The following is a 14,355-nucleotide window of genomic DNA, read 5'->3' on the forward strand; positions in this document are numbered from 1 at the left end:
AGTTCATTCCATCTATGGAAGTGGCTTAGAATTTAAGAGGTAGTTCTTGGAAAAAACTCCTGGTGTTTGGAGATAAGCTCATGCCGGTGCAACCTTTTTGGTTCCAGCAGTAGCAAGGACTGGGAGAAAGTACACAACTGTTTTTGGAATTTGGAAAACATCCACTTGTTTGTCTTCTGATTCTTAAAGTGTTGTATCACCAAGGGTCTGTCGTGACTGCTGAAGGATACCTGTTCTAGACCTATGAAAATTTAATGGTGCTACTTGATACTCTGTTTTGATATCTATTCTCGCATTCCAAGCAGTCTTCTGCTTCTGCCACCATATTCCTATAGGCTTGTTTTTTCACGTTTCCACTGAACTGATACTTGAGTCAGATGCTAAGCTTACTGTTATAAAGACAGCTTCAAACTGCATCCTTCTGCTTCAAATATTTGTAAAGAATGCTATAAAAACAGGTTAAGTTATTGAGATAGTACAAAACTAGACCTAGGATCTCCTTTTCTTATTTGTTTTAATTACTTCTGAACCTATTAAACAGAATGGATTTAAGGAAATCTTATACAGAATGAATTTAAGAAATGCATGATAGCTTACATAAGTCTTGTCAATGGCTTGAAGATGGAGCAATATGGAACATGCTCTTTCATTTAAAAATAGTAGTCACTTGAAACAAGCCACCCAAAAAAAAAAAAAGGTTTGATTCCCTTATTTAAGAGCAAAGAGAAGGTAAAGATCTGGAGGAATAAAATTGAATCTGGACTTGTAGCAGCATTAGTAAGGCCTTGGATTGATAAGCCTGACAAAAGATGATCCTGAAGTTGAGCTGTGAGAGCAGCAATGATAATTTATTGATAACAGTGATTACAATTGGAAAGAAAATGTATATTGAAGGAGGATATTTACAAAATAACTCTATTCTTTTAGAGGAAACAACTTTTTTTTTAGGAAACAAAGTTGCAGGGAAAAGCAGCGGATGAATATTTTAGTAAATAAATAGCTGGACTGAACAATGAGGCTAAGTATACAGAGGAACTAAATGTTACCAAAACATTATGCAGTGGGCTTATTGTTATGTGTTTACTCAATGAGAAGTGTATGCTTCATTTCTATTGATATTTTTTCTAATGATCGGTCTCAGAAGTTCTTTGATCTTGGAATTTTGAGAGGAAAGGCATAAATCCAGAGTACAAATGCTGAGAGAAAATTAGGAAATAGCAACCCTTGTACAAAGTTTACACAAATTGTATTAACTGAAAATAGCATTCCTTTTTCATGTATGTGTTGGAAAAACAATGACAAATAGCTCCCATGGGACTCTCCTTATATACTGGAGAGGCTGTTTAGAAAGCTTTCACTTCTGATTGGTTCACAGGGCTGAGTATTGAATCTGATTGGTGTCAGTTAAATTGAAATATTTTACATATCATTAATGCCTACTCAACTATTTCATATATGAAGCTATGCAAGAGCTTGTAATGCCTAGTTTATTCTTCCTTACTTTGCCCCTGCTAAAAAAAAAAAAAGGTACTCTTTCCAACCTGATCAAATTAAGATAGCACTTCGTGCTCTCTTATCTTGCTGTTTAGCTTTGGATTTTGGATTTGACTTCTGTTTTTTTTTCCCCTCCTGGGATTTTAGTTAGGGTCATCATTAATATGATGCTCCATTGAAATGGTGGTGTGCGTGTGTTTGTTTTTAATTGATTCTTCACAAGTATTTATTCCTGTTTCTCTAGTGTTAATGTGGTCAGTGGCCATGATAACAGTCAGTTTAATGCTACTGAGTCTGCCTTGTTTCTGGGATCTAATGGTCAAAACATATTGTGATTTGATCTTGCACATGAAAGTCCATGCTAGCACAAGACACTGAGCAGCTTGGCTCTCAGGGTCATTCATTTTGGTCTAACATAGAAGTTAAGGCATGTGAGAGAGATTTGTTAACTAAGCTAAACTAAATGTGGGCCAGACTGTCAAAGAACTCTACATTTGTTTTTCTTCATGAATTTGTGCATCTCTAGACAGAGGCAGCCACTTCTGCTTTTCCAGAGGTGGTGGCTCTTTGTACCTATAGGTTGTTTGTTTTTTGTCACTGCTTTCGAGGCCGCTGTCTCTTTCAGGACCTGAGATGCTGTCATGTCTCCAAATATCCTTGAGCATTTCAAGCTCCTCGGCACGGTGCTCTGCATAGATTTTAAAGGCACTAATATCTTTTTTTTTTTTTTGAGAAGGCAGAACTTTCTGACACCTAGAGGCAGGCGTGGTACATCAGCATGTCTTGTTGTTTCTGCTACTACTATTTAATGGCTTCCCAGAACGTGCTACAAAAAAGAAATCCTCACTATAAAATCTTACCATCTTATGAGTGGCAACCAGTATGTAAATACTTAGGAAATAAAAATCTTTCTACTTAAAAATAAAAATAATGATAAATGGCACTGTAACACCCAGTAGGAATTTAAATATCAAATATAATTTTAGAAGGAAAAAATTCTCTACAGGAGATTTATTGGTACAGATCATTTGTCAATATTTATTCTTGAATATGGATGAAATAAAACACTGTTAGTAGAGGAATGAAGATTTGAGATGTATGTTGATATTGCTCACAGAAGGAAAATAAAGATATATAGGAGTTTTGTTAAATCTTCCTAGATGTACAGGTACTACTTAAAACAAGTTGTTAAATTTCTCCAATTAGCTTTAAGTATATTCCTTTAATACCGTAGGCTACTGACAGTGGGGAAGTACACAATGTTGAATAGCAGATCAGTGTTTAATTGGGAAAACAACTAAATCCTTAAGTGTACTTGTGCAAAACACCATTTCTTTCCAAAAGTATTGTGAAAACCTATATAGAAGAACAGTCGTACTGTGCAGGAGTTCTTACACACAAATGAGTAGGTCTTTTGTGACTGTTTGAAGGTTGATGGTTGTTTTAAACAAAGGTTTAATTTTTACTTGAGTACCATGTGAATGCTGTGATACTGCTCCTACAATTCCCTTTCAAAACTTTTTCAGGAGGACAGGTCCTTTAAAATGGCAGTTTGGACCTACAGTTATTTCTTGCTTAGTCCGTGGATTTGCTTGGAAGACAATTTGGAACATTTCACTTAGCTGTTTTACACCTATGTTTGGTATGTCAGTTTGACAGGATACAGTCTTTAATCATTCACCGTTCCTCCAGAACAACCAAAGCAGATCTCACTTTGTGATTACATATTTGGTTCATGAAGCTACTTCAAATGTTCTCTCCATTTGATGTATGAATCAAACCCATTAGTCTTATGGGATCATCATGAATGGCTTCTATGTTTACAGTATTTTCAGCAGCCAGCTGATCACTGTTGAGGTAAATGCTAACTTTTGAAGTGATAATGGTGGGTTTGGATGATCTTTCTTCATCCTCTACTGAAGGGTCTTTTTTTCTCCTTGGTTTTCTGCGTTTTCCCTTGACACTGTGATCAAGTGAGGCATAACACATCTGATGGTCAGGCTCCACCTGGAAGGAAATTCACTTTGCATTCAACATTCAGTAGTCATGCTTGATTTAAAATTATGTCTAAGGCTTTCAGTATGTCTGTATTGTTATTGTGGTAGGGGCTGAAGCTTACACAAACTAGCTGTAAATGAACTAATTGAAAGTACAAATGATTAAGCTATGGCAGCACAGAAAACAGACCAACATAACCTAATGGTAAATGACTCATGTTCTTGGAATAATGGCAGTAAGAAAATAAATAATTAAGGTATTATTCCCTCTATGGGAATAAGGATAGCTTATATCAGCCCAAGTTCTTTGGGATGCAAGGCATTGTTTGATCTGTTTTTCTTCCCCCATTTGATCTATTAGAACGCCATTGTTCACGACAACGGTTTTTGCAGGCTTTGTGCGGAAAACAGAAGATGGACGATTCTTTGTTCTATATCTCATCTGATTTCCAGTGCAAAATGTATGTTGTGTGTGTGTATCCACTGCTACTCTCTATACATTTTTCAAGTCAAACTGTTAAGTGCTTTTGACATTGGAATTTTCATAGATGATTCTGTTTCTGTGAAGTTTATGTTAACAGATCTTTAGATAAGAAAGCATGTTTCTTCCCCCTGGAAGTATCCTGAGAGAGAGAGGCTGGAAATAACTCCTTATGAAATACCTGGAAATCAATTCAAAAAATTGATACTAGGAATGCTTCAATTACAGACAAATTTCAATAGAAGCTTGTATGCTTTTAGGTATCCAAGTAACAACAAGATAAAAATCAATAGAAAATCAGTTGTCTTTCATTTGTTAAGGCATAGATTTTTGTGCTGGGCAGGAGAGAGTCAGTCAAACTCATGATTACCATGTGATGCAACTTATGTTTTCATTTGGTTGATGTCCAAAACAAATACAATTCTTCATATAAACCGTGGCAGTAGATGCATGCTTAATTGAGCCTGATCTGCATGCCTGTGACTGAGCTTTATTATGCCATATGGATAAAAATGAGCAGTCCATAATTCTCCTGCTTCCTTTATTAATGGCCTAGACTGAACGAAGTGTCAAGTCTGCGCTTAAATTTCCTGATGAACTGAGACACTCAAGCATGGTAACTTTTGTGATGAGCAGTGTAAGAATTTGAGTTACTTATTGTCATGGGATTACCACAAAAACTCTGAGACAGACCACATTACCCTAATTTGGATATCCAAATTTAAAATTGAAGATACCTGTAGTTGGTTAACTGGCATTTGAGGCTGGGACTTCATCTGCTCGTAACAACATTCCTCTATAATTTACCAAAGTAGAAAAATGTTATTAAAGACATCCTACTGAGGATTAAAAAATCCAATTAACAAATCCCTCTGACAGAAGTAACCCCACCCTTTACCCCCACCAATTTACTTTGATAGAAGCTTCACTTGTTTTGAAGTGACACACAAGTCTCTCCCTCTTGCTCTGCTTACAGAGTAGCTTAGAAATTCAGGCACAGACACTCTAAAATGGAAAATAATGCTCTATTCATGTGGATGATAAGCTTCTTGTTGTGCACTAAAGGGACATAGTTTTAGACTGCTAGAACATCTTCAGCTGGGGATAACTTCACCTACCAAAATAAATATTCATCAGTAGAGGTGATCTATTCAGTAGATGACCTGGTCTTATAAACGGTGCAGTACATTAGTTTGCTGTTCTAACCCAAGTAGGTATTACTACAGCAATTTAAAAAGGAAAGGATTCCCAAGTTTTCTGAGAAACACAGAATGTGTTGGCCATCTTGCTTTTAACTTCACATTTCTCATAGCCACCGAATAGACACATGTTTTTAAAGTGAAGCTTACCTAAAATTTCTTGACTGAGATTGCCATAAACTGGGTCATCTTCTGTGTAATGGTCATCATAGCTAGAATGGGAATGGAAAGATATTTTAAAATCACATAATAAGCTTTATTTAAGACCCCACTATTCTACTTCGAACATTTTACACAAATATACAGTAAAAGAGTGTATATGACCTAAAAAACAACACGAAGAATATCTGGGGGAATGGGAGGTAATAACACTGGATTTGCAGGAGGGGAAGAGAAGGCACTGTCAATATTCTGAGGATAAATTTATTATCTAGCCAAGAATTGAACCCTTCTTTCCTGTAACTTAAGTAAGTATAAAGGTAATCTCAAGACTACTAAGCTACTGGTTGGTGGAGTTCTAAAAATATTAATGGTCTCTTAGTAACAGTGAGATAACTGTGAAAAGTGGCCCAAAAAGGACTTCATGGATAAGTGTAACCAACCTCTTGCTTTATTGGCTCACATACCATATAATCATTTGAGAACTACATCAAACTTTTCTAATCCTGCTACTCATATTTATAGTGACTGCTGTGATAAGGAACCTTCTACCACCAAAATAAATTTGTTCACTGTCGAGTTATATGCCTTCACTCTCAAGCTAAACTCCTTTAACCTACAGAAATGTGCTCCCTTTCAGATGACAACTTCATGTGCAGAGGTAGCTTAATCCTTCTGAACCTCCACTTTGCAAGCTAAATTTGACAAGTCTGGGGGAAGCTGGTGAAGGTCAAAGAGGCCCAATGTAGTAGTGTGGCACAACAGGAGTGCACCTTTAGAGTCAAAAAAATGTTGCTAAGGAATAGATAAAGCTGTATGTGGTTGGGAAGGAGGGCTAAATTCTATTTAGCTCAAGCCTGATTCGATTCACTGAAATCCGATTAACAATTGGAGTATGAGGTACAATCCTGGAGCATGGCTCTTAGTTTGGTTCCATCTGAAGGGAACCCTGTTCACATCCTCCAAGACCGCTTTGCAATACAGACTAAAGAAGTAAATGATGCTTTTGGGGAGGATGTTCTTAAAAAAGTGCACTCATGATTAAACTAAAATTCTTATGTCAATGCACCTAGACAAGACCAAAACAAAGTTCAGCTTTGGATATTTAATGGTATTCTGTATTCCATTACCTGGTGTTTCTTGAAAATGTTTTTAAGCATGTTTGTAAAAATGAGAATCATTAGAGTGAAGCACTGTGTGATCCTGTTCCCATTGCATCCCTATACTGTGCCTTGTAAAGAGGATGTAGTAATGCAATCTTAGACTGCTTTTTTCAGTGGTATAATCAGCTGAACAGACAGTAACAAACAGAGGGACTTCCCAATTTCAAGTAAGCACGTCATTGAGGATTGGTTTGGGGAGAAGGACAACATCTTTTGTATTTTTGTTTCAAGGGCCTCTTATGTTTGTGTTGAGGCGAAACTCCTTCCATCTCTGTTTTCTAAAGTAATTTCATTGATATAGTATAAACTGGGGAGAGATCAGGAGCTGTCCAGCAGCTGGAACCAGTGCAAGCAGACTGTTTTAGGGCTTTTGAATGCAATGTGCAAAAGGAGGTTATGAAAAGTAAATACACACGAGTTACTGCTCCACAAGTATTAAATATCAGGCTATAATTTCTCATTATTTTCTGAGAGTTCTCTTTAATTATAATAGATTCATTGAATTTGAGTGATAAATAGTGTTTTGGCTCAATATCTTGTACTTCCTTCCGTATATAAAATAACCATATCAACATGCAGTTATTTATTGTTGATAAAATGACTGGAATACATCTCTCCTGTGTGAAATTATTTCCCTCCCTCCTTCATAGAACTTTTTTTTTTTTTTTTTCATAACTCTCCTGCTCTCCAGTAGTTCCAGGCAGGCCATGTGAGATAATGGATTTTCCCCCGTGTCACCTCTCTAAAGCCATCTATCATAATTTATTGCTTACTTTGCCCTTCTCAGAAAGAAACTTTTTATCCACTCTTACCTTGGACTGTTGTCTTCGTAGTCTTTATACGTTTTAGCTAGAAAATTTGTTTAAAAAAAAAAAAGTGAAAGAAAATGAAATGTGTTATTTAAGGGTGCTTCAGATAATTGTCCTAACCAACATGCTTTTGATTTCACTGTATAGAAGTAAGTCTTCCAGGCTCTATTTTGTTAAGCAACATATATGTGTATTAAATATAATCCCTTCTCCCAAACATGTACTGTAACACATGGGATTCATTTCTTGTTTCCTCTTCCTTCTGCTTCTAACATATCCTTTTCTATGCCTAGGGAGGTGCATCGTGTTTATATTAGAAGATGAAGGGTTCATTTTTTTTACTAGTTCCATTGCTTCTGTCTCTGAAAGAGAGATATCCTGTGATCCACAGATGAAGAAACTGAAGCAGAGAGGCAATAGCCACAAAGAGATTTATTGCTAGAGCTTGATTAATAACTCTGGAATGCCTGACTTTCTATCTTGTGCTCCAGGACTCCAGACTTTACCATGGTAAGGCTTTGATACCAGAACACTGTAGCATCAGCCAATCTGACTGCAACCTTGCTCAAGGTTAGTTTTGTAAATGACTGTGATTTTTCACCATATAAATATCTGCCTAATAACACTAAAAGTCAAGATAAAACAAAGAAACGACACCCTCCTCCCCCTCCCAAAACACTCCAACATCTCTTTTAATAGCCTGTAGTCATACCAATTCTCTTATTCTTGGTGATTTCAATTTATTAGCATAAACCTTCTGTTTATGTGGATTACATATGTGTGTAAGCCTTTAAAGTAGTTCAATCTAACAGTGTTTGCCCATTCATATTCATACAGCACAAGGTACAATTTTCCCTGTGTAAAGACAGGTTTTCCTGAAGGGTTGCAGTAGGATTGTACAACCGATTATAGAATTATATGCAGAAGATTGGTTGTACTGTCATAGTCAATCACATTTAAAAAAAAAAAAAAATAGTTAATTTTAACTAAAACAGAGTATCTGTAGTCATCCTCTAAAAAAATAAACAAATGAGTTCCTTATTGTCAGTGACACATTGGTTTAAGAGAGAGAATCCCATGATGAAAAGCAAGTTTTTTTGTTTGTTTTCAAAACAAACTGATTAAGCTGATTAATTATGAAATATTAATATTAAATCTTAATATTAATCTAATTAATTATGAAAGCCAAATTCAAATAAGCATTCAGGAATTTGGGGAGGATCAGATTTTCTCAAATGTATTTTATGTTAGTACAGTTACTTAAAATCATTTTTAAATTAAAGTACAGTTGATAAATAAGTAACATGAAATGTACTCAAAAAAAAAAAAAAAAGGAATTAATGACTTTAAAAGTACACTATAAAAATAAAACATTAGCCCGAAATAAATTCTTCACCCTGTACATTTTCTGTTGATTTGTCATCAGAGGACAGATTTGGATAGTGGTTTTTAGCAGTGGGTTGGGCAGGTAATAATCACTCTGTAATCTTACCTGATTCTTCTAAAAATTTTAAAGTTACATCCTCACAGCTAGAATCATTCTTGCCAAAGAATAACTTTAAGACTCAAAAGTATAAATCTTTTGGCTTGACATCTCCCAGAAATGATGTCTTTCTCTGCGGGTGCTTTTAAACAGTCAAATTCCTTTCCTTACAGAGACAACATTACTTACTTTCTTGCTTCTTTTTCATATAGTGTGAAATATTCAGTATCAATGAAACAATCAGAGCCAGACTCAGAAAGGCCAAAACTCCCCAGACAGAAGGGTGGCATTCCATTTCTGTAACTGAAGGAAAATCGTTTTATATTATGTATTGTCTAGCAATTACACTGTATTCTTTGTGTTTGGTTGATTTTTGCTTTCTGTAATTCAAGTCTTTTGTTGTTTATTCTGTGGCAACCATTGCTCTATGAGCTATATAACTAATATCAAAACCAGATGCTAAATAACAAGAAAACAACATTCATAAACTGTTAACAGAGCTGTGGTTTCATAGCAAATCAACCAAAGGCTGGGCTACTAGTTTGCCTGTAAAATGGAGTAAAAATCACATATTGCTTAAAATAATAATAAAAAAAAAACTCATCTTAATGAATAGCTTTGAAAGTGTTTTTCTAATTGCCTTTAAAAAAAAAAAAAAAAGGTAGCTGGAGCAGAGCAGAGGTCAGATGACACTGGCAGAGTGAGATTCAGTCAGGTCCGTAATATTCCTATTTGGTTTTGATATAGCTGGATTCCTTCAGGGGCTTAATGTTTTCTTTACTTTTTAAAGGAAAGCTGAGTAAAGGAATACATTCACATGTTGCAGGGGTACCAATGCATTTACTCCTATTGAGAAGACACAGCTTTGTTCCTTGGCTCACTGACTCCAGCTCACCTTAGAAAATGCCCCTTCTGGTTTTTGTTCCCTAATTACATCGGTGTTGAAAAACTCTTTTAGTTTTAATTCCAATCCACAGATGTTCTTATGATGATTAAACAAGATAAGATAATCCTTGCTAGTGAGAAATTGTGTCACGTAGACTTCTATGTAGCACTTCTCCTTCCTGATCTGGACTCTCTCTTTTTTTAAAGGAACAAAGCAGAGCAAATAATCTGTAAATTCCTAACAGCTTTGTAACTGTTTATTCCACATAGTCCTTCCAGTGGCCATTTATCCATCCTTTTAAACTAAATATCCAATTTCTATTCCTTTCTTTTCTCCTAGTTTAGTTCTAGAAAAGTTATTTGAGGGCTCTCCATTACTGCAATAACGCTTTTCATGTTGAGAGGCACTTTTTTGCAATGAGCTACGTGAATGAGACATTCATTACAAGAGACAAAACACCATGATATAACGCTATGTTATTCCCATTTTCCAGAGGAGGAATTAAGAAAAAGGGAGATCTCACCTTGAGAAGATGTAAACATCAAGAGTAACCAGTGTTTGGAATGGGGTTACTCTACAATGAATCACTATAAAAAATTTGCATCCTATGCAACCTGCCCAAAACTACAAGAAGTCTATGCCAAAGACAGGAAATTTTAAGTCTCAATATAGTCTAACTCTAAATAATAATAATCATCCTTCCTTCTTCTTCTGTCCTATCTTTTTGAAGTGATTGCCTTCCATTTTTCTTATTTTCATTTATTAATGCTTTTCCTAAGACTGTATTTTGTTCAGCGAGCAAAAACAGTATTGTGGCCTGAGAGAAGGGCACGTGTACCTGTGACAGAAACAAAAACCCTGTGATTCATTGGAATGAAAACAGGGAGTAGATATCAAATATACAGCTTGGATCTGAGTTTCTACCTTTTTCTAGGTATTGAAGGCTATAATTTATTGGTCTGTTTCAGGAATTCCCTTTTTCCTTGGTGTTTCCAGAGAAAAAGGAGAATTCTTAATTAACGTGGAAGAGGTAACCAAATTTTTGTGGACAAGTTTTTTTTTTCATATTTCAACTTCTGAGTTGTATTTGAATTGCTGACTGGAAAATAGTTGATGTTGGAAAAAAAGTTGTTTTCCTTTTCAGTTTCAAGTTTAAAATCTACAGTATTTGAGCAATTCCACTTCTCTAGAACTTCTGAAATACTCTTAGGAAAACAACTTTTATTTCTAATAAAATGTACCAATGTTTTAAATCTTACAAACTACAGGTCTTTCTTATACTTAGTTTAGAAACTTGCATAGGTTTGGGGAAAGGTAGAAAACAACAGTTTCATTTATCATTATTTAATTTATTTTAAAGTTGATTTCCCAAAATGTCGATTTAAACATCTGCTTGTATTTCAGTAGAATATGTGACTTAACCTATATACATACACAAACATGTATGTAATGTAAATGTCTTTTTTATCTTTTTCTCTTACCTTTGCAATATGAGCTACTTGTTTTTCAGACAACCCTACTTATTTCAGAAATAAAATCAATTTCAGTTACCCCATAAAACCATAGTAAAGGCCTTGATCAGACATACAGGAGTGCCTCTGTGTTTGGCCTATGGTTTTCTAATGTCAGTTTCAAGTTAATCTTAATTTTCGTAGTAAAGAGATTTTGTTTTTATATCTCAGATTTACAGATATACAACTCCCAGCTGTCCCCCAGCTGTTCTTTTACTACCTTTATATTTGTTGCCAATATGCTAGCTATTTACATTTATAATTGCATTATTCAAATATTTACTACTTTGACAACTGCAGTGGTAGAAGGAAAGCTAATACTTGTTTGAAGAACAGTTGTCTCCTCAGATAACTACGCTGCTCTCTCTTTATGTTATGATAGCAGATGCAATCTGTGACAGCTAACTGGTTGTGCTAAAGAAAAAAAGTAAGGCAAGTGCGGGTGGAGACTGAGAGATAGACAGCAAGAGATGTTTAATTATAGTTTAGTGTGTTCTGAAATAGTTTTATTCCATTCTCTAATTTTAATTCTAAATCATCTATTGTCAAATGTAGCAAAACTAGATTTACCATTCTGAAATTATATATTATTCTTAAGAACCCTTAGAACAGTGTTCGGGACATTTCTACTCAATTACCTTCAAACTGATTAAAAAAAAAAAATTATATCTTTGGGAAAAATGTCCTAAGGAAAAATACGCCCCTACGGACAGTACACTATCATTCTAATAGGATAAGCCTAATTTCCATCAGAGTTTTCTGCAATAGTCTAAGCCTAAGAGCAATAGTTACTTGGTCATACTGAAGCTGTTCTTAAAGCAATGTGCTCCGCTGTGAAAGAAATTCATCGTATAGCCAAAGGTTTCATGAGGACAACAATTCTAGTTTTAATTCAGGAGAACCTGGGAGGTGGGTACTACCTTTAATCATTTGGGAGGTGGTACTACATTTAATCATTACAAAGATGCCAGTATTTCAAATACCTAATACCAGAATCTCTCTAGTATTATTGGTACATTCTTATTCTGCTGTTCTTTCATTTTAGTTTGGAAACAGCATCAAACTGGATGTCCATCCAAGCAGAGTATCTGCCTCAGGTAATTATTTACTCCGTCTGGATGATTTATTTATTTATTTATTTCTACTTTTGTGACTTTAGGGATGGGGTTACCCAACTCTTTATAGTAAATTCACACAACAAAATACAGGGAAACAAAACTATTTCCAAAGACATAGTTATTTGTGTTTTTTCTCCCTTTTAAATCTCTTGATGACTTTCTGCACCAACAAATACAGGACACAGGAATAAATAAATATTTGTTGACTTTTTCCTAGGTTTGCAGAGTCCCTTCTACTGTAATGAGCGTGAGGATAACAGACAAAAAAGAACAGACAAAATTGAAACACCCTAGCCTTTCCTGGATGAATTCTGCAATTACTGCAACTTGAGGGAATTAACATAATCATTCTTTCCTACTATCCTATCCTACTTACCTTTTGGTGGAACAGGCCAGATTCAGCAATTTGGGGCTAGAAATAGATGTGTTTTCTCCTAGCAGTGTATGTATAATAGTAGAAGTATTAAGCTCTGTTCCTTCCTGTTCTAATGTATTTTATTCAGAGAATCTGTCACAAAGAGTAACAGGAGTATATCATCCTTCTACTGTACTTTCCTACAAAAAGGAACAAGAGGTGGGATATAGATACCTATCTAGCAAGAGCTGTCTTGCCGTCTATTGTATCAACTCATTATTCATGTAAGCAGATTAATTACTTTGATAACTACCAAATTTTAGAAGATAAGCTGGAGCACAAAATAGGTTGTTTCTCATTGTTTCTGTCTGTAAATTTGTCAAAGATTAAACAAAATTATTTTTTCCCTCTCCTATTAAATGGTGAGGTAAATAATATTCTGTACCAATGACCCCTGCCAAAGAGAAACCCATTAAGAGACTGATGAATGTTAAATTAACATTAATGCTTCGACCTGTGAGCTTTTAAGACAGGATTAATTCTCCGGAAAAGATTTGTTAAGATGCAATTAATTAATGCATAACTAATTGCTTTGTAAGATACCAACTTCATACTTCAGAAGGAAAGAAGCACACTATAAAATAAGAAGTCCTATGCTTAGTAAATATTTTAAGAATAAAATTGATGTCAATGCTTAGTCTTCATTAACAAACCTTAGTGCTTTTGCCCACTTAGCTGAAGATTAATGAAGGTTTAAGCTGTTGACAGTGACTCAGCCTCATCATTATATGTTCTTAATAATTTGACTTCAGCACAAAAGGCAACCTTCTTGAAGGACTGGTAATCAACCGAAGTATGTTTCTACTGTCCAATTTTTTTTCCAAATTTATAATACTGAAACAAGACTCACCTGGTTTTGTTGTTTTTAGGAATATACCCAGTCTCTTTATCCAACAGGAAATCAAGTTATGTTATGTTGGCAGACCTTGGATGTGCTTTTATTTCAGATCTGACAGCATAAATCTATCTCCAGAGTTGCCGTCAGTCTTAAAAGTCTCTAGTCTTTTCTTCCCCTGCATTCTTACAGACAGGAAATGTGGTTCAGGCTTTTACAACTTTACTAGCAAACTGACAGTCTCCTTGAGTGTACGCCTCTGAGAGGGAATAAAATATTCATATGTGCACTTGCATACAATAACCACTTGTCTTGCCACAGAAGAGCATGTACGGAGCATGTACAGGACTATTAGTTCAATTTTATATCATAAAAACCTACTATGGTAATATTTATATGAGACCCATACTGTAAGGCTTCCTATTTGTGCTACATTGAATTCAACAAAAGTATTTTGGATGCCTGTTAAACTCAATTACAGAAATATTTTACATAGGAGTGCTATTTGACTCTTTCCCTCTTGAGGTTTCTAAACCAAGTCTGGAAGTCCGTCGCCGAGAGAGCCTACAGTTTAGCCAGTAAGACAACACAGAGGCATGATGCAGAAATTACACCACTGCCAGATTTGGAAGGTCAGGTTAAGATATAATATGCTCCCTCTGTTCTTTAAAGTCTGTGAATCTGGGCTTACAACTCACAACAGTTGTGGAAAAAGAGGGTAAATCAGCATGTGTCTTACTGTGTGTGTTTTGTCTTTTTTTTTTTTGTTAATTTAGCAAAACATGCCTGTGTTTGGCTAGAAAAG

The 14,355-nt window shown here is 35.3% G+C and overlaps 1 protein-coding gene across 1 annotated transcript; it reads right to left on the minus strand.

The window, feature by feature from the left end:
• Positions 1 to 1,500: 1,500 nt before the first annotated feature.
• LOC121075566 (T-cell receptor-associated transmembrane adapter 1) lies at positions 1,501 to 13,788 on the minus strand. The gene is made up of 6 exons (XM_040568990.1): positions 13,566 to 13,788; positions 8,975 to 9,088; positions 7,306 to 7,342; positions 5,322 to 5,383; positions 4,710 to 4,768; positions 1,501 to 3,501 (listed from the first exon to the last, which is right to left on the minus strand). Exons 2-6 carry the CDS (start codon positions 9,078 to 9,080, stop codon positions 3,241 to 3,243), a joined length of 525 nt encoding a protein of 174 aa, XP_040424924.1. The 5' UTR covers positions 9,081 to 9,088; positions 13,566 to 13,788; the 3' UTR covers positions 1,501 to 3,240.
• Between the last annotated feature and the right edge of the window lie 567 nt (positions 13,789 to 14,355).

The sequence above is a fragment of the Cygnus olor genome, chromosome 1, assembly GCF_009769625.2.
Source record: "Cygnus olor isolate bCygOlo1 chromosome 1, bCygOlo1.pri.v2, whole genome shotgun sequence".
NCBI classification, from domain to species: domain Eukaryota; kingdom Metazoa; phylum Chordata; class Aves; order Anseriformes; family Anatidae; genus Cygnus; species Cygnus olor.

What these genes read in the sequence shown, in the direction of transcription:
- LOC121075566 (XM_040568990.1), bottom strand. Translation starts at nt 9,080, where the DNA reads ATGGAATGCCACCCTTCTGTCTGGGGAGTTTTGGCCTTTCTGAGTCTG. An exon ending in TCTCAGTCAAGAAATTTTAG is followed by an intron (nt 4,769 to 5,321) that starts GTAAGCTTCACT and finishes GGTAAATTATAG; the next exon opens with AGGAATGTTGTTACGAGCAG. An exon ending in TGCCAGTTAACCAACTACAG is followed by an intron (nt 3,502 to 4,709) that starts GTATCTTCAATT and finishes ATTTCCTTCCAG; the next exon opens with GTGGAGCCTGACCATCAGAT.